The sequence below is a fragment of the Chamaea fasciata genome, unplaced genomic scaffold (assembly GCF_029207755.1).
Source record: "Chamaea fasciata isolate MVZ Bird 193981 ecotype frontalis unplaced genomic scaffold, bChaFas1.0.hap1 SCAF_7, whole genome shotgun sequence".
Lineage (NCBI taxonomy): Eukaryota > Metazoa > Chordata > Aves > Passeriformes > Sylviidae > Chamaea > Chamaea fasciata.
In genome coordinates, this window is record NW_027094092.1 from 17,899,806 (window position 1) to 17,918,082 (window position 18,277).

Below are 18,277 nucleotides of genomic sequence, written 5' to 3' on the forward strand. Positions count from 1 at the left end.
TCCAAAGGGCAAAGTGGCATCAGTAGCTTGGGATGGGAGAGGCATTCCTTTAAAGACAATTTTGGCACAAGACTGGCTGTCAGTTTAAGCTTGGAAGTAGGGGAAGGATAGTAACCTCTGGAAGAGCAGGTTTTTGAAGGCTGTCCTTTGTACACAGCATGTATATGTTGAAGGGAAGTGCTAAAAGAGTCTTGTAATGACACTTGACTGTCTTGGGCTGGCTGGGTGGACCTGCAGAGGGTTGGGGATGCACATGGTATGGTGTGAAATGCTCTCTGAAGTTTGAGAGAAGTGACAGACACGGCTGTCCTGGCTGCTGGGCAGAGCTTGTGCCCCCTGCCTGGCTGCAGCCTTGCCTCGCATGCTGCTAGAACCTGATGACCCTGGCAACTCTTCCCTCCATATGTCCTTGTATATTTATATTTACACACATACATTTATAAGGCTCCCTCTGGAGCTCAGTCTCCTCTTTGAGGAGATCAGGTGCTCCCTTGAGTCACTTGTGCCTCAGCTGTCCTAGCCTTACACCCTGCCTGCCAAGTAGGCCCTGAGCTTTAAGAGTAAGTGTCTCAACTTTGTGTTCTTGGTGTCTTTCTGTCCTTTCCCAGGAAGAAACTGAAGTGAGAAAGAAGTGACTGAAAAAGAACTATTTGAAGGAACAGATTCATTTCTTAACAAGATCAAGCTTGAATTAAATGGCTGATAAACAGATCAGGTAACTTTTAACTTTTTTTAATTGTGCTTTAGGTTTTTCTTTTAAAATCTTTCAAACTTATTTCCATTTGAGATCCAGGAGGTTGGAGGAAATCACCTGATCATCTCTTCTGGCCTAAAACCGTTTTGATTCTTTCTCTTCTCCTTTCCTACCTGCTTTTTTTGAACCTTCTCTTATTTTCTGTCTCTGCCACGTTGTCACATCTCTGCTTTCTTCAGTTCTTTTTTCTCATTGCCTTTTCCTTTCTACTCTCTGCTTTCTATCCTGTGTGAGTCTGTTCCTTTTTGTTTCTTCTTTCAAAGGTCACCCTGACCTGCTGACTTCAGCTGCTGGCATCAAGGGAACAAAGCCAGGTCCTTGACCCGCCAAGGATGCAGTACTTGTAATGACAAAGTCCACATAGCCTTGTGCAGCCTTGTGCTCTTACTCTAAAGACAGTCAAGGCTTGAGTGATAGCAGGAACATGAAGTACCAACAATGATTAAGGACACTTATGTGCGCAGTGGAAACTTACGAGCGTTGGTTCTGGTAAAGGCTGGATTTGAGTCTTCCCTGGAAATAAACTGGGATGCATTTCAGAAAGGCACAGTTCTACTCTTTGCTTCCTAAGAGCTGTGGATCTGCACATTCCTCCACATGGGTTTAGCTTTTTGCTGTTTGTGAAGTTGCCCCAGCTAGGTGGCTCCTACATGCTGTGGCATTTCTGTGGGGTCCTTCATGTTGCTTTTCTAACATGTGCTTTTCCAGGTTACCAGCTCAGGACAGGTGGGGTGAGTGGGTGAATGAAACATGGTGACAGAGGGACAGGACTTGGCTGTGCATGAATGCTGCAGGCAAGAGGGCTGCACCTTCTTAGCATTTGCCACGATTAGGATATCTTCCTGTATGCCTGTCCTCTGCAAATGTAAACAGTCCTGGGCTGTGCTGATAAAAATACAGCATTGTGGGGTATTTGGGTGCCTAGATTTGGCCATCATCTGCTACCCAGTTTGGAGAGCACTTGGAACTCTTCCAACACACCCATGAAGGGCATGCTGAGATTCTCCTCCATGGAACCTGGCAGGTCTTTGTTCCTGATAACCTCAGCAAAGCAAAATGATCAGACGTCTGTGACTATTTGAAGCTTGGTATTTTAAAGGAAGAAAAGAAGTGTCCTACAAGAGGAGATGAGTCCTACAAGATGTGCCCTGGCTCCTTCAGTGTGCTCTTGGCAGGGTAAGCAGGAGCTTGCTGGCTACAGGGACTAGTTAAAAGGGCTGAGGAGGAGCACTAGAAGGGGAGAACCGGGATGCCTTTGTATCCCTTCTTGTATTGAACTGAACAAATGGCTTCATTTGCATGCTAGCCTGTGTTGTCCCCGTTCCACTAAGCCCTGCACATGTCGGTAGTGAGAGGCAGTGGCTGTTCAAAAGCTAAATAGGACAGAGAGACCAGGCATAATGGATTCTTATCCCTTGAGAGAGCAGAAAGCACTGACTTGTGAAAGGGGGATGACTCAGTCACAGGGGAAAAAGCTTTTGATTCAGGTGCAGTGGTCTTTGTCTCATGTTCTTCATGCCTCAGATCCCTCGCCTCTCCTGCTTTGGTTGGTCATCTCTCCAGTTGATGGGACCACATGTCTGCAGTAGTCACAGGCAGCCAAGCCAAAGAGATTTGTTTCTGCCACCCCTTAGTAGAACAAGATTGATAGAAAAAGACTAAATTCAATAGTAGTGATGTGCTGCAAGGTGAGATCAAGGGCACTGCATTTCCGCAGCAGTGCATGTGGAACTTAAGCTCGGTGTCTTGCCCAGTAGTCCATCCATACCAGTTTCCCCCTGCAGTGTTCATTGGGAGATCTGGATGGTTAGACTCAGGTGTGTTGAGAGTATTGAGCAAGGGTTTCTCCCCCACAGGCAGAGGGAAAGGCTGTCTGCAGCCTCAAATTTTTGTCTTGCCTGGGCACATCAGACCATTTTCCTTTACTGCTGGGGTCTGGGTTGAAATTGGGGAATCTCTTGTACTTACGGTAGCAGCAGGCGGGACCTTTGTGTCTGTGTCTCAGTCCCACCTGATATAAATCCTATGATGATTTCACTGTTGGAACACGTTGAGGAAGGCATGTGTTTGCCTGTCCCAGGTGTTTCAGGGACACTTAGAGAAGCAATGACAGTGCTGAGGCTGGAAGGGGGCACTGGTTGTGCCTCACAGTCTGTGACCTGCCAACAGTGACTTCAGAGCTGAATTTAGGGAGGCTGAGGTGATCCTGTCTTCAAACACCTTTGTTCTCCGTGGTGTCTCCATCTTGGCACACTTTTATCTGGTCTCTAACCTCCTCCTTCAGTGTGACTGTGGGTTAAATAAGGAGAGCACAATCATGTGAAGCTTACTGTTTGAAATTTTCCCATGTCCTGAGAACATGTTGGGTGCAGGAGTTTGCAGGCAAATCTATTCTGTTTTCAGACTGTGGCACAGAGATCCCTGAGGCAACAGTCTGGAGCTGGTGAGGTCTGAAAGCCTGGCTCTGCACTGAGCTTGTGCTGATTTGGGTCTGCCTTCCTCAAGTACTGTGCTGATCTAATCTCAGTCAGCACCGTCTAGTTTGGAGCTGTAGGCTGAGCTCAGATCTGTCTGCCTGTCCTTGGCACCTCTTCTTCCAGCTGTGCCAGTCCTGGGGCTGTGTGTGTGTTGTATTGTGCAAGTGTTGGGGAGGAAGGAGCGAAGGAGCTTTGGGTGCAGGACAACAGAAGCTGAAAGGAGTGTGTCAAGGTGTGTCAGTGTGTCAGTCCTGAGGTGTCAAGATCATGCTTAGCACCTGTGGACAAAGTCTCTTATGTTTTTTCCGCCCCTTATTTGTCTGCTTCCCTCAGGGACCCTTCAAGTTGAAACCTTGAGTCTCCGTATCCTACCTTTTCCTCAAACATGGCTGCTTATTGATCCTCTCTGCAATTGCCCCTTGATGCAGAGTGCTCGGGAGTGCTCTTGGGGGGAACATGTTTGCAGGGCTTCGCCCCCCCATGCCTTGGCCAGCCTCAGCACTGCTGCTTCCAGAGGGTAATGCAGTCTGTGCCCCCATCCAGAGCAGCAAGTCACCCTCGTGAAAGGCAGTGTGCTGGTTCCCCTGATGGGAGGATAGGCCTTGCAGACTCACCCAGCTGCAGTCTAGGACTGCTGTCAGCCACCAGTTTAATATCTGACACATCCTGTGTTCAGGGAGCCATATCCTGTGCTTTATTGGAGGGAACTGTCTCAAACAGGCTTTCTTTGTCTCTGTGTGCAGTGGTTTATTGAGCGTGTAAGTGCAGGACATTTTTCTTAATTGAATTTGCTGGGAACCCACATTTAGCTGATGTGGCTTTCACTCAGTGCCACTTGCAAGAATTCTCTGCGGGAGCACAAAGGGGAGTGGAAAAAGCCCTGTGCTTGGGAAGCACGTGCAGCGAGCTAGGTTTTGATTTCCCCCAGAGGTATGAGCTCACGTCTCCGTGTCTGCGGCCGTGCGGGCTGCCAGCCCCGTGGTTTTGCTTTGTGTGTGTTCCCCTGGCCCTGGGCAGGGGCTCTGGAAGCAGTTTCCCATGGCTGTGGCCATCTGCTCCATGGCTGCCAGCTGGGTGCTTCTGCTGAGCCCATTCCCACATGATGGTAGCAGCTGACGTGTCACGAACCTCTCATTAGCTGCGGATATGATTGTGGCGCAGGAAAGCTTTTGTCGGTAAACCTGCTGGCTCGGATGCCACTGGGCCCTAACTGAAGGCTGTCCACGTGGTAGATGGTCCAGCACTCAGTCTTTTCTCCTCTAGGAACAACAGAAATCCTTGGATCCTGGGCAACAGGATTTTTTCCTGCTCCTAGTGATGTGTGGGTTAGGTATTTGGCTCCACTCCACTCATCACTGGTTTGTCCTGATGGGTTTTGCTGCTTTCTCTGCCTCCTCATATACGCAGCAGGAAATAAGCTTTGCTTTGTAGAAGAGCTTCCTTTGTGCTGGGGGAGACAGCCTTGTCTCACAGTGATGCATTAACTGTGGTCATGCGAAAGAGCTCAGCTCTCTCCTCCTTCCCTTCCCTTATATTACCTAGCGCTAAGACATCTGTTTCTGTATCTCATCCCCTTACAGTTTACCTGCCAAGCTGATCAATGGAGGGATAGCTGGGCTGATCGGGGTCACGTGTGTGTTTCCTATTGACCTGGCAAAAACTCGCCTGCAGAACCAGCAGAATGGCCAACGGATGTACACCAGCCTGTGAGTACTGCCCACAGGGGCATCATCCCTTGGAGCTTTCCACAGGGAATCCTTCCACTCTGTTACCTCTTTCAAGTGAGCTCAGCATCTCTAGGAATGGGCTGTCCTCAGGAAAGCCAGGGGACAGTCTGGAGCTGTGTTAGAACAGATGAAGCAAGTAGAGCAGCTATTGAGGCTGCTGAGCTGGGCAGAGGAGTCCTCTGCAGGGGGCACATCTGTTTGTATCCCTTGCTTGGAAGCGGGGGTTCACTACTGCCAGGGCTCAGAACCACAACACAAGGAATCCTGATCACCTGATCCCAGACACAAGGAATCTGCTGAGCTAGTCAGGTGCCTGAGGGAATTTCTGCCTCTGTTCTGTTTCCATTGCTCTGATATTGGAGATCCTTTGCTGTGTCAGTTTTTAAAAGAGGAAGCAGTCACTCATTCCCAGTCTAGAGCATTGCATGTGGACCTTTTGAAGGATCACAGATTTACACATGCTGTAGTTACACCAGCAGTCCTGTGTCCTAAAAAACCCCAGGTACTGCAGGCTGTAGAAAAAGAAAGCATGAGTGTATCCAGCCCACCAAATTCACCTGGAGTTCGTGTTGGATGCTTAGGGCTGTGTATCTGCTGTGGGAATGTGTACCACACTCAGCACAAGATGCTTTATCCTAGGAACCAGCGACAGGCCTTAGTTTTCCAAAAGAATTGATGATATTGAGGGGAAGAAGGGACTGGGACTGGCGAGGTATGTCCTGTCCTCCTATAATTTTGTTTAGAGCTAGCGTTACCTGCTCCTCCACACCATCTTTTTCTTCTACAGGAGAATTTGAGGCAGAGGGGGAATAGGAAGGAAATGCACTGTATGTTGATGGCTTTAGTCTTTGTGCCTCCTTGCTCTAGCTGATGACATGAGCTTAGGCTGTAGGCTCTGGTACTTCCCTTGACAGCTCCCATGCACTCTGCTCCCTGCGCTGTTGGTGTGCCCTGGCTTGTTGGCAGGATGTGGCCCCCCATCTTGCTTTGCCTCCCCTTTTGTTGTGTCCCGCTCCTGCTGTAGATTCCTTCACCTCCCCGAGGATCACTTATCCTCCTAACCTGACATGTAACAGCAGCAGGAGTTTGGGCAGGATGAAGAACTTGTAGACACCCCTTGGGACTGCATGCTGGAATGTCTTATGCCTGGAAAGGAGCTCAGTAGGAGAGAGCCTTGTAACCTCCAGCAGTCAATTGCAAGTCAGCTCCACAGCCAGGAATTGCTGTAAGAGTGGGGTTGTTAAGGAATACATAAGATTACCCTGTGTATTTGAACTGGCTGCTTCTAAGAAAGGGAAGGGCTGAGCTTTCCTAAGAAAGTTTCCCCAGTTACAGAGGCTTATTTTCCTGGAAATGCTGTGTGCCCATCAATACTAGATTGCCTGATTACACCAATTACCTGGTGTCTGCTGAACACCCAGGAAAGCGGCAAGTTTCTTTAACATGTTAGCTTTCTTACTTTGTGATAACATCCCTTACTTCTGCTTGGCTCGAGAGATCTTTGGCATCAGGGGAACCTTTCATTTGAAAAAGACAAAGACACTGGGAGACTTCTGGGGGCTGGAGAGAGCTTGGCTTTTGGGCTGTGCCGCCCCAGGTATGTTTTGTATCATTTTAGTTGGCTGTTGGCTCCCTTTTTCCAGGCAGAGAAGAAAGCTGGATTTGGCCTTGGCTGCATCTTGTTCTGCTGCAGCTTGAGGGGATTTAAGTGACGTGCAAACTCTATCCTGATGCAGCAGGGCTGTATGAATATGGTGGGGAGCAGCTCTTGTCACTCCTCTCCCTGCTACAGCTTGCTCAAAGCAGCATCACTGGCTCTGGGAAAATGTGTTGTCTCCAGCATTGCAGTGGAAGAACTTGATGGGATGGATAGGGGAAAGGTGCACTGAGATTTCTGAGGCTTGCAGATGTGTTGGAGGGGCTGCGCAGAAGAAGGAAATGAGTATGTGTCAAGTTGCAGGGGCTGGGGTGGAGTGTGTGAAAAATGAGATGCTGAAGAATTCAGAGAATCCAAGCAGAGAGTGGAAATTCATTGCCATGACTGGCAGCAACAGAGGATGGGCTCTTCACAAACAACCCTAGAACAGTCTTGACCAAGGCGGGGCCATAATGCCCTAACGGGAGCTCTGTATTTCCTTCTCTTCCACCTCAGCACTACTGCAGAGCTGAGAAGTTTACTCCTTGTGTTGCCAAATCCCTTAAAAACGTATTCATGTTTTCATCAGCCACAATTCTCTTACTGCTGCTTGAAAGAGCCTTTTGCTCCTTAAATTATGTACACACACATGCCTGTGCACCTCTCCCTTCCCCTATGGCCACAACACGTACCTGTCTCTTCCCAAAGATGCTAAAGCCACCTTCACCAGCATCCAGGCTTCATGCAGCTGTGGTCCAGAGAGGGAAACTCTGCCAGGGAATCTGTGCAGCCTTCCTGAACCATGCTTTGGATTTGCTAGGTGTGTGTGTCTGTGCCTTCAAAAGCCTTTGAGCCATTCCTGTGCTTTGCATGGTTTTTCCATCTGTAGTAAATGTGTTTGCAACAAGGAAGGTGACACTTTTCCCTTCGGAGCACGGTACCCTGCTGTGCTCTCCTCAGGCTAAGAGCCTGAGTGCTTGCTGCCTGCTGTGGGACTTGATGTGTTAAAAGTGCGTGCTCTAATCTGCGTGGGAGGCCACAGATGACTGAGTGTTCAGGTCATCTCGTGTTTGTGTGCCTTGTGTGTCAGATTTCACTGAGTAAGTCAAACAAGTCAGCATGGGGGGGGGGGTTTAGCCCCCTTATTTCCCTTCCAGAGCTGGATTTAAAAATGCGTACATGGGGATCTGCTTGTTAGAACATCTAATGTGCATTTGCCACAGGGGACCCTGGATAAACAGCCCTTGCAGTGACACTTTTCCCTTTTGTGTTTCTAGAAAGCAGACAGTGTGTGAAGGGTGAGCCAGGGGTTTCAAAGCCCCTGTGAATTAGGGGTTGAAACTGGACTCAGGCCTCAACAAGGGCACATTGAGAGGCTGACGCAGTTCCCATCTCAGCTGAGCGTTTCGCTGACAGGATGTAAATGGAAACCGCTCCAAGAAATTTGCTTTGTTTTTCTCTGCACACCCCCACCTTTGAAGTCCTGTGGTTCATCTCCTTCTGTTCTGTTTGCAGGTCTGACTGCCTCATTAAAACGATTCGGTCGGAAGGCTACTTTGGCATGTACAGAGGTAAGCACAGCTGACTCAGGCACAGCACAGCTTTTGCGTTGGAAGCACTGGTGCATAAGTAGGAGGAAAAGCTCTGTTCTCTGGCATATAAAGCAATAACCTGGCAGTGTCCTAGGAGGTTGAACAGTGCAGCTGTTTCTGAAAATAAACTCCTCCATGCAGGTGTCTATTCAGATACCTACCACTGAGGACTTGAGTCCTCCTCATGACTGTTTTGATGTTAAATCTTACCACTTAGTGAAGTTCATCTTTACTAGCAGTTTAAGTGAAGCTGCTGGACTTTGTTTCAGGACTGTATGTTATGTTTCCCAGCTTGGGCAGTGGGGCAGTAGCAAACCAACTCTTGAAGTTCTGTGGTTAATGATTGAATTTATGTCAAAGCCCCCCACCAGTGTGGTCAGGCCTGCTGTCTCAAGCATGCCCAAGTGCCTTGTTCAAGCATTAAGACAAACTTAAAAAATTAAAAATAACCTGCCATCCAAAAAACATCCCTTGAGATGTTAAGAAAATCAGAGGTTGGCTCAGGGTGGAGCTTCAGCTGTTTGGTTGTTGTGTGCTGACCTGCTAGAAATCTCTTGGCTCCTTGGCTCAGGCTGTCTTACAGCAGTGTTACAGCAGGGAGTTCCTCAGATGACATTATACCTTTTCTAGTTTAAACACAAAATCCCTGTAAGCTTTTAAAGATTTTTAGAAGAGGAGACCAGCAGGCCAAATCCTGACTTTACTTGTAACAGAGGAAAACATGGAATACCTCCTCAGCTTGCAGCACAGTCCAACTGGCTTCATTGACACCGTGCTCTGATTCATTTTGTGTCCTGATAGTCACTTGCCTGCAAATGCAGTTTTTATCTGGGGTGCTCAGATAGCATTCTTGGTGGCACTCAGTCACTGATAAAGCCTGATTAAAGTTGCACTGCTATGATTAAGCTGAGTCCTTGCTCTTTGTTTTTTCAAGCAGAAGTGCAGAGATGCTGGCTCCTTGCTCTTGGCACACGTAGTATCTCTTGCTGCTTCTTCCCTACTCCTAAGGAAACATAGGCATTGTGGCTGGCCACCCTGGGAGCAGGCATTGGATGTTCAAGCAGCGTCTCTTGCCCAACTTCCTGGTGGGCGTTTCAGGGGAGTGTGGTGGATGGTGGGGATGGATTGGCTGCTTTGCATCAGCTTTCCTGGGAGCAGGCAACAAGACAAATAACCTCGAGGAGCCCTGGCAAGCTCCATCTTCGATGCTAGCAGTGACGCGTTCCCCTTTGATTTTTTCCAGAAGCTGGCTGCTTTTCTGTTCCTAGCCAGGAATTTGAGCTTGTGTTAACTTTGGCTGTAAATGTGCAATGGCAGGCTGCTTGGTGGGAGGCAGAAGGAAGAAGCTGTTTGGGGAAACTTACAGTGGAGACCAAGAGTTTTTGTGAGAATCAGGACTTTTGGGATGACAGCTTTAAGACACAGAGTGGTAGAGAGGATGTGGATCTCCAGGCCACTTGTCATCCCCAAGCAGAAGGGTGCAGAGGGTTTTGCAATACCTCTTCTTTTCCCAACCTTTCCCAAGTCTGGTCAGCTTGGTCCATGTCCCTAACTCTGTTCCGGGTGCTGATAGTTGCTTCAAATTCTGACTATTAAATAGGGAGCTGGGTTGGAGAGGCCTTTTTTGAATAGCTCCAGCTCCCTCCAGAAAATTATAGATACTTCAGCATGGCCAGGGTGCAAATGTGAGTACTCCCAAGAGCAGCAGCCCTGGTCTCTGTGCCTCAGTTCTGTGAGCTGACTTCAGTAGCCCTTTCCTCCCTCTCAGGTAGAGGGTTGGTGGGTAAAAGACATCCAAGGTCCATGAAGATTGTGTGAGCACTTTTCTGGAAAAAAGGTAAAAAGAGATGTCTGAATCCTGTAGACAGAGAAGGATGGAAATCAGGTGATGGGATTGGTTCCTACTCCCTCCAGCTGTCCTAGTTCCCCACCACAATTTACTGCATGACTCACAAAGTCTTATTTGCTGGCTTTAAGCTGAAATTGGGAGGATTATATGTTAATGTGCTAAAGTAGCAGCTGCTGCTCCCCATGGAGGAGTCACAAGCACGTCAGTTGTAGTTGTCCCTGCAGATCCTTTGGCCTCTGTCAGAGGACAGACTCTGTCTGTTCGGGCACAGCCATTCCTGCTGTGTGACTTCAGGACTCCTCCGTGTGTCGATCAAATCTCCTCAGTGCAGACAGGGGAGTGGCTTGTGCTTGTAGGATGCTTTTCTGCAAATGACCTCTTAAGGTGTTGTGTGGACAAACAGTCTTTGCTTTGTATGAGTAGCCCATAGCAAACTATGTGATGTATAAGGCAATCCCCACATTTCTCTCAAGTTCTTCCCCAAAAGTTGCAGGGATTCTTGGATTTGTCTGTGGCAGAAAGAAGAGCAGTTCCCTCGTGTTTTTCCCCTGTGTAGCATGTCATCTGTGTAGCAGCAGTGCCTCGAAGCTGGATGGTGCTGTCTAGCCCCGTCTGTGCTCAAGGAATCGATGGTGTGCAGCCTGAAAACGTGATGCCAAGTGAATGAATCCCTAGTGCCTGTGGGCTCCTGGCCCCCATGGGCATCACTGATCAGGGACCTTGGAGAGATGCTCTCACAGCCTCCCACTGCAGTCCAGCCAGAGCTACCTAAGGATCCCAAGCACATGTTCCGAGCAATCCCGTGCTGTTTGCAGACCAGCTGTTTGGTCGAGTTGGCCGGAGCCAAAGGCCCAGATCAGGCTGAGGATGTGCCCTTTGCTGTTGGTGACGTTTGGAGGGTAGCTGCACTTCAGCTGCAGCAGTGTGGCAGCCGTCCCTGGCCTCTGCTATTAATATCTCCTAGTGCTGCACTGGGGATGACTCAGTCCCCCTGTTATGTAGGTTGCTGGTGGTGTATAAGGGCTTCTGTGAGAAATGTGTTTCAATGAAAAACCAAGGCTCGGTGAGAAGAGGGGGCCTACAAGTTTAGTTGGCGAACAACTGGTTTTGCCTCTTGTTGATTTTGTTCTTTGTAGTGCTTCCTTAGTTCTTTTTGAAAAGCTTTGTTTTTTAATGATTGCTATTTATTTTTCCATTCTGTGTGTCTGTCTTTGCTTGTGGTACATGTAGCATTGCCTGTAGACCAAGGTTGGCTTTAGTTAGGGAAGTACTCATTGGTGTGGGCAGAATTGAGATTTTACAAAAAGAAGAAGATGCTGTGGAAGGCATACAGCCAGCAGCTGGAGTATCTAATTTCTCCTCCTCCAGTAAATTGAAGCCGTTATGGATTATTCAGGACAGGGATTATCCATTCTCTGCTAAGCAGCTTTACTGAAAATATCAAAGATGTAAGAGAAAACCCAGGTTCATTAACTTTTTTTCCCTGAATATTGCGTGGTTTTACCTTCTGCTTTATTTGCAGTTGAAGAGAAACTTCTATGAAAGCCTCTTGGTCCCTGAAGGTCAGCATGTGGAGGTGTACTTCTTGTGTAGCTTCCTTGCTTGATAGTTTGGAGTTTGTGTGCTTTCTTTCAGTGAACCCTTTGCACTGGTGTTAAGAGTAGCAGATCTATGCTTTTTTCTTTCTCTTCTTGTTTTTCCAAGGAAAGGGTTATTCATGCTGCCTGTCAGTGTACAGGTGTTATACTTTATAGCCATTGGGAGTGTCTTTGAAGTTGTCTTCAATTTGGTATTTGAGGAAATATTTCACGGGCAGTCACTTCCACTTAAAAATTAGGCTGTATGAATTTGTTTTGTAGATCCTGATATGACTGGCATTAAAAGATGGATGTGGAGCGTGAGGGTCATTTCTTTGTGACTTCTCTTCATGTGCAAGAGCCATGGCACGGGGACGCGATGTGTAGGAAGAACATCAGACTGAAGCAGCACAGTCACTGGTGCCCTTAAAAATTTGCAGAGAACCAGAGGTGTGAGAGGCCTGCCCTGCTCCCTGCCAGTTGATTTGTGTACAGTAAAGGATGATGGCATTTGTTTGATACCATGGCCAGTGTGGAACAAATGCACTGGCTTGGCTTGCTAGGAGGCAGTGGTACTCTGTATTTTCTGCAAAATCTGAACATGGGAGTTGAAAGGGGATAAGATGTGTTGGGCTGCCCAGCCCCGTGCAGCAAAGGCTGTCTTTTCTTGCTGCAATTTCCTCAATGATGGAGGTGTGTCTTCTGAGCAGGTGTTGTAGAGCCAAGGATTCCTGTGTCCCACTCCCCATTGCAGTGGTCCCAGAAGTCCCACTGTGACTTTGCTTCCTAAGCTGAGGAAAGTGCCTCAGTTTAGAAACCTTTGTCTTTCAATTTTTGAAGGGAGGAGAATCCATCCTGAGGAATAAAGGATTGAACTGACTTTCTCTCGGTATGTTTAGCCCTTATAGCTCCTGTCAGCTTGGGTTCAAAGGTCCTGAAAATGAACCCCACCAGGTCTTTGGAGCCTCTTGGGGGTACAGGCTTCTCTGGCTGCGTCTCTTTGGAATATGAATCTTTGGGATAAATTGTTTAAATCTCAAAGACAAGCATAAATGCCTGTATTTGTGTTGTATTTTTGAAGAGGTATTCTAGGCCATTAACAAGTCTCAAGTGTGGCTCCTTTGGAGGGCTTGGAGCTCAGTACATTTCAGATGTAGGTAGGGAAAGCTTGAGGCTATCCACTGGAGGACTTTTTGAGCCCTAGGATTTAAATGGAGAAGAATGTTCTGGAGTGCTAATCTAACGGTGCAAACCCCACTCTGCTGGGAAGGGACTGGCCCTTCCCTCACCCCATTTCCCCCAGGGCAGCTTGAAAGCTGCTCGAAGCCACTCTGTTGCACTAATGTTGCACTAATACCCGTGTTCGCTGCCCGCAGCAGCCAGCCAGGCCTTGCCGGCCTTTCATTGTGACAGGCACAATACAGGGATTTGCTGTTTGTTGCTCCTGACAAAAGGGCACTTCAGTGGGTGGGAGATGCAGGGAGCCAAGGCTTATTTACACCCCATGTCCCCCAGCAAGCCTTGCCATGGAGCTCAGAGGGGAATTTCTGTGTGCTGCAGCTTGTGGAGGGCAAAAAACCACTTCAGCGGTGGCTGTTCTAGGGGTGACACACAGGGGAAGCCACTTTGCTCTGAGGGCTGGTCTAGAGCTGGTTCTGTCCAGATGAGCCAGGTGACTTCACCCAGCCTCCGGGTCTTTCAATGGCTCTGCCTTTTCTGAGCTGTTTGGTCATCACACTGCTCTGGTGTTTTTTGGGGAGGAAGCAGGGAAGGGATCCAGTGAGAAGGCACAGCAAGGGGTCTTTTGCTTCTCAGTATCACAAAATAATTGCAAAGGAGTTGGGACTGGTTGTTAAGCCGTCTTGTACTCTTTTTCTGAAGGTTTAATCTGCATTCATAGGAATGCAGCCTTGGATGAGAGATGAGGATGCATGTATACACAGTGGGAGGTAGCAGTGAAGCTGAAGAAATTACAAAATACATATGGCAAACAGAGTAGAAACACATCTGGGGATGTTTTCACAAACCCAAGGTGTTGGGAGGCAGAAGTACTGTTAGTTTTCAGTGGTGTTTTGTATTCCTAAATCCCTTTGGTACACTGAGAGCTTTCCTTCATCTCTCCTTGGTTTTGTGCAGAAGGTACGACGCATTCCTGAAAGATCCAATTAACAATTCTCTTCATCTTCATTATCCAATGGCCTTTTTCTCTTTTCCTTGCCCAGGGGCTGCAGTGAACCTGACTCTAGTGACACCAGAAAAGGCTATCAAATTGGCAGCCAATGACTTCTTCCGGCATCACCTCTCCAAAGATGGGTGAGTAGGGAATTGACCTTTTGCAGTCAACTTAAAAGACGCCGCCTCTTGGAACAGGTCTGGTGAGACATCAGGAAAAGGTGGAATGGGATAGTGCCATGACTGAAATATGAGTTGACCTTGAACAGCTCAGCTGGTGATTACGTTCAGGCTAAGGATGCAATGTCTAAAATGGGAAGCGTGAAGCACTCCACTGGATGGCTGCTCTTTATTCAAGCTTCTAAAAATAGTCCCAGATTTAAGTCAAGGTTAACAGATCCAGAATGTGTAGTCTAAGTATTCGAGAGGAACCCAATGTCACTGATCATTGCTCAAACAGCTGCTGGGAGGACTCTTGTCCTCAGCATCCTATTGGATCCTCTTAGGCTCCTTCTGGCTTGAAAAGATATCAAGTCAAGTTCTGTAGACCCCGAACTTAGCACTCCTCCTTTTGTACCTTGAAAATAGTTTTAGAGAGGTGGTAAATCTGAATTGACTAAGGGCACTTGTAGCAGCTGACCTTCGAATAAATGCTGAAGGAATAAAATTACATGTTCAGCTTGCAAGTGGAGTTTGGTTCATGTGAATTAAATGTGAGTAAAAGGCATAAGCTGGAGCAGTTGAGAGGGGCTGGATGCTGAATATTTAATGCTGCTTTCACCAAGATGTTTTCCACATTGCATGGGAAATGGTTGTGTCTCCCTTCAGAGAGAGGCCTTTCCCCAGAGGCAGACAAGGGCATTGTCTCCAGTCCTCAGTGACAGTAACTAGAATGACAGCCTGCTTGGGATATGATCCCAACAATTCCCATTGACAGTTGTGGGGTGGGGCCTCAGTGAAAATGCAAAGCTCCAGCAAAGCTCCAGCACAATTACTGGGCTTAACAACTTCCCAAAACACATCACGTCAGTCTTGGCTGCTGCAGATCAGCATCTCAGCAACTTCAGTGGAGATTAGGGACTCACACAAATTGAGAATCCATTTTTTTCCTGTATCTTTTCCTTTTTTTTTTTTTCTTTTGTTCTGGAGTCCTTTAAAGTAGCAGCTAACATATGTCTATGTGACTCATCGGCTCACAGCTCGTCGTGATTTTCTGACTCAAGTCAGAATAGTCTCTCTTCTGTGCTTTGCTCAGACAGTGGGAGGTAATGATGTCCTCTACCAAGCAGAGTGTCTCATCCCTGCAGCAGACAGCCCAGCACACCTTGGTGTGCTGCTGTAAACAGCAGCACAGCTCTTTGCCACCACCTACAAAGAGGGGGCTTAGTAGCTTGTACAGGCCCAACAGGGTGCCACACCTTGTACTGCCACTAAGGGAATAGTTCCATGGACGAAATCAGAGTAGCATTGGAACATATTTGGCATTCTGGGAGAACAAACACTGCTGTGATGTTTCAGCCATTAAAAGGGGACATGCCTGTCAGTTGATGTCCTGCAACATGAGGGGTAAAGGCTTCCTCGGAGGACAAGTGTGTTTGTCTCAGTGCTGAGTCCAGCTTTGAACAGGTCTTTGAGTAAGTGGGATGCAGCTGTTTCCATGAGCTGAGGTTTTCACTGACCTCTTCCAGTTTGACTTTTGGGTCACTGGCTGGTGCACACTTGACATAAATGATGTGCTGCACTTAATTCAGAATAAAGGAGTTAGAGAATTTTTCTGAGAGCAAGACACCCTGTTCTTCTGAATCTTACATACTGATGGGTTTGGCACTACAGTGACCTAGAGCAGGAGCGTGATGCTGCCCAGGTAGTGGGAGGTCTTCGTGTCTCAACACAGAGCATTTTTAATTCCTTTAGAGAAAAGAGAGGTTGAGCCATAGTTAGGTGACAAGAGCTAGGCAGCATGTGGAGTCAGACTCACACATCTCATTTAACCATCATGAGGGGCTTGGATGAGTGAAATCTGGTCAGCTGTGCTCTTGAGGGTAGCCAGTATGAGCCGGCCAGAGAGGCAGAGCCCTGATACTGCTGTGGTAGATGATTTAAGGTGTTTCTACTTAAAAATGTCACCCCAAAATATGATGGGAAGAAAAATGCCTTGCAGGTCTGCTGTGGCTGGTATAGGCTATGAATGTGGGATCTGGCAGTTTTCTCCCTTGGGGTGCTTCTGTCCCATCCTCCCCAGCTGCCTTAGGAAGATGGGCAGGATTAGCAGTGCTGGAATTTAAAGGCCTCTCCTACCCAGGACCCAACAGGCTGCATATCTGCTAGCACGTCACAAGGCCGGGCCACCTATTTCACAATTCCAGCCAAAGCCTAGTTGTGAACAACAAAATAGCTTGGGGTTAGAAAGGTGAAGCCTGGAGCTGCCTGGCACATGAATGTGGTTTCATTTCTTGATATGTAATTGCATCAGTCGAGGTGTTACATTGGGCAAAGCGCAGTGAGGGGGTTAGGATCAGTGTAAGGCTGGATCAGCAAGATCTTGGTTCAGCTACACCAAAGACCTTTTTGCACAAGCCAGTCTGTCTGCTGTGTATATTCACAGATGCTGTACCCTTAGGTCAGTATCCCAAAGGATGCTCTGACTCAAAGCTGCAGGAGTCCTCTAGACCTGTTTACATTGAATGCCTTTGTACTAAGCATCTAGCTCTTGTCGTGCTTGAAATATGTTGCACGAGCTGGTAATCCTTTTCTGATAAAATGTGCGTGTTCTACCAGTATATCTGATTAAAATATGTGGTATTAAAATAGACCTCAGTGTGCAAGAGGAGGAGGCATATGTGGACCAGAGAGAGTGTGGCAAATCCAGCATGACTCAAAGTAGCCTCGAGTTAAACAACAGCTTTCAGTGTACATTAATGTATTTATTTTTATCATTTGAAAAACTTAGTGTTGAAATTGCTTTTAAACTGCTAGGATAAAAAAGTGGCAGAAAGCCTATTTTTGAAAGGCCAGACTGAAAACAGCACCTGTGGTGTAGGAAGCTCCTGACTGCAAATTGCTGGAAGAGTACTTTAGGGATGTTGTCACTACAGGCTTATGCTAGACTCCCTTTTCCCTGACTCTGCTCTTAGACACTGCTGGAGGTAAAGCATTGGGGCAGCAGGTCCTCACAAGGGATCTCATGCCCTTGCTGGTGCAGCTCTGTCCCTGAGTGTGCAGGTGTGTGTTCCTGCAGCTCTCTCTACCCTCAGACTAACTCAGGGAGGCACTCCTGCCCCTACCATGCTTTTATCCTCCTTTTTGTGCCAGGAGCACATGTATTTACAGGCTGGGGGATGTCACTTCTGCTTCTCTGCCAGTTTCTATTTTGATGTCAAGGCCATTATGACAGCCTACAGCTACAGCTTTTCGTTTTGTAAAGAAACAAAACTGAGTTGGTCCTCCCAAGCTGTCCTGGTCATTTAGGAATGAGGGAGGCCTGAGTGAGTTGTGTGAGTGCTGAAAACATGCTTGCTATGCCATGGAGGAGAGGAGGGAGACCAAGATACTGCAAAACTTGAAGGACACCCCATGGCCATGGTTGAAAAAGGCAATAAGGGTCAAGTGATTTCCTGTGATGATTTTTGACCTAAGAGCTTCAGTAGTTCCTAGGAGAAGAAAGTGACCCACAGAAGAGTCTCCAGGCAGGTCTTTGTTCCTGCGTCATTCTGTGGGGAAAACTTTTCACTAGGCTGGGGAAGGCAGAATGTGGAGAGAGGGGAAACTTCCAGTCTTCAGGCTGCTGGAAACAGATGGGATTTTTTTTTTAACTCTGGCTTTTTGAAGCTGCATATGTTGAGAGACTCAGTCTCATGGCTGCTGTTAAAATAAGAGTGGCTTCATTGTCCAGAGCAGAGGGTGTGAGGAGTCACCCAGGGCTAAGTGAACCACTTGGGTATGAAGCTGAGAAGGCAATTTGGATTGATAGTACAGCAGTATTTAAAGTACATTGTTGATTATTGGGTGCTCAGTGTGTGAGGCCTCTTTGATTGGTTTAAGTATTGCTTGCTTTTTATATCCTCTTTGAATCTGGGTGTTAAACACTTCATAAAATCAGTTCCTTTAAAGTGTCCTACAAGGTTTCATGTTTATCTCCGAAGTGTGGAGTGCCAGATAGCTGTTTCATTGGGCATGTGTGTGCCAGGTTGTGTTCATTTTTCAGGTTCTTGGTTAAATATTCTGCCTTTGGCTGCCGTAAAAGTCTCATGCCTTCTTACATAACCAATTTGTTGCTCGTAAAAACTTTCCAGTGTCCCTGGATGAGTTTCCTGCTGCACTCCTCCAAGGTGTTATTCTCTTACTTATCCTGTCCTCTTTAATCTTGACCTTTATTTTGTTTGCTGTTCTGAAGCAAAGGCTGGCAATCTGCTGTCTTAGCAGCTCAGATTCCTAGGAAGACCAGCATGACTGACTTAATTCTGCATTTGCTGATGCTGGCCAATTTTCTTCCA

General features: G+C 47.5%; 1 protein-coding gene across 6 annotated transcripts in view; it reads left to right on the forward strand.

The window, feature by feature from the left end:
* SLC25A22 (solute carrier family 25 member 22) overlaps window positions 1–18,277 on the forward strand; it is a 52,489-nt gene that overhangs the window by 23,127 nt on the left and 11,085 nt on the right. For all 6 annotated transcript variants that reach the window (XM_066187780.1, XM_066187781.1, XM_066187784.1 and 3 more), the window contains exons 2-5: window positions 609–715; window positions 4,812–4,937; window positions 8,110–8,165; window positions 13,835–13,925. In XM_066187780.1, the coding sequence (XP_066043877.1) occupies window positions 696–715; window positions 4,812–4,937; window positions 8,110–8,165; window positions 13,835–13,925 (293 nt within the window). In that variant the 5' untranslated portion in view covers window positions 609–695. The remainder of the gene's footprint in view (window positions 1–608; window positions 716–4,811; window positions 4,938–8,109; window positions 8,166–13,834; window positions 13,926–18,277) is intronic.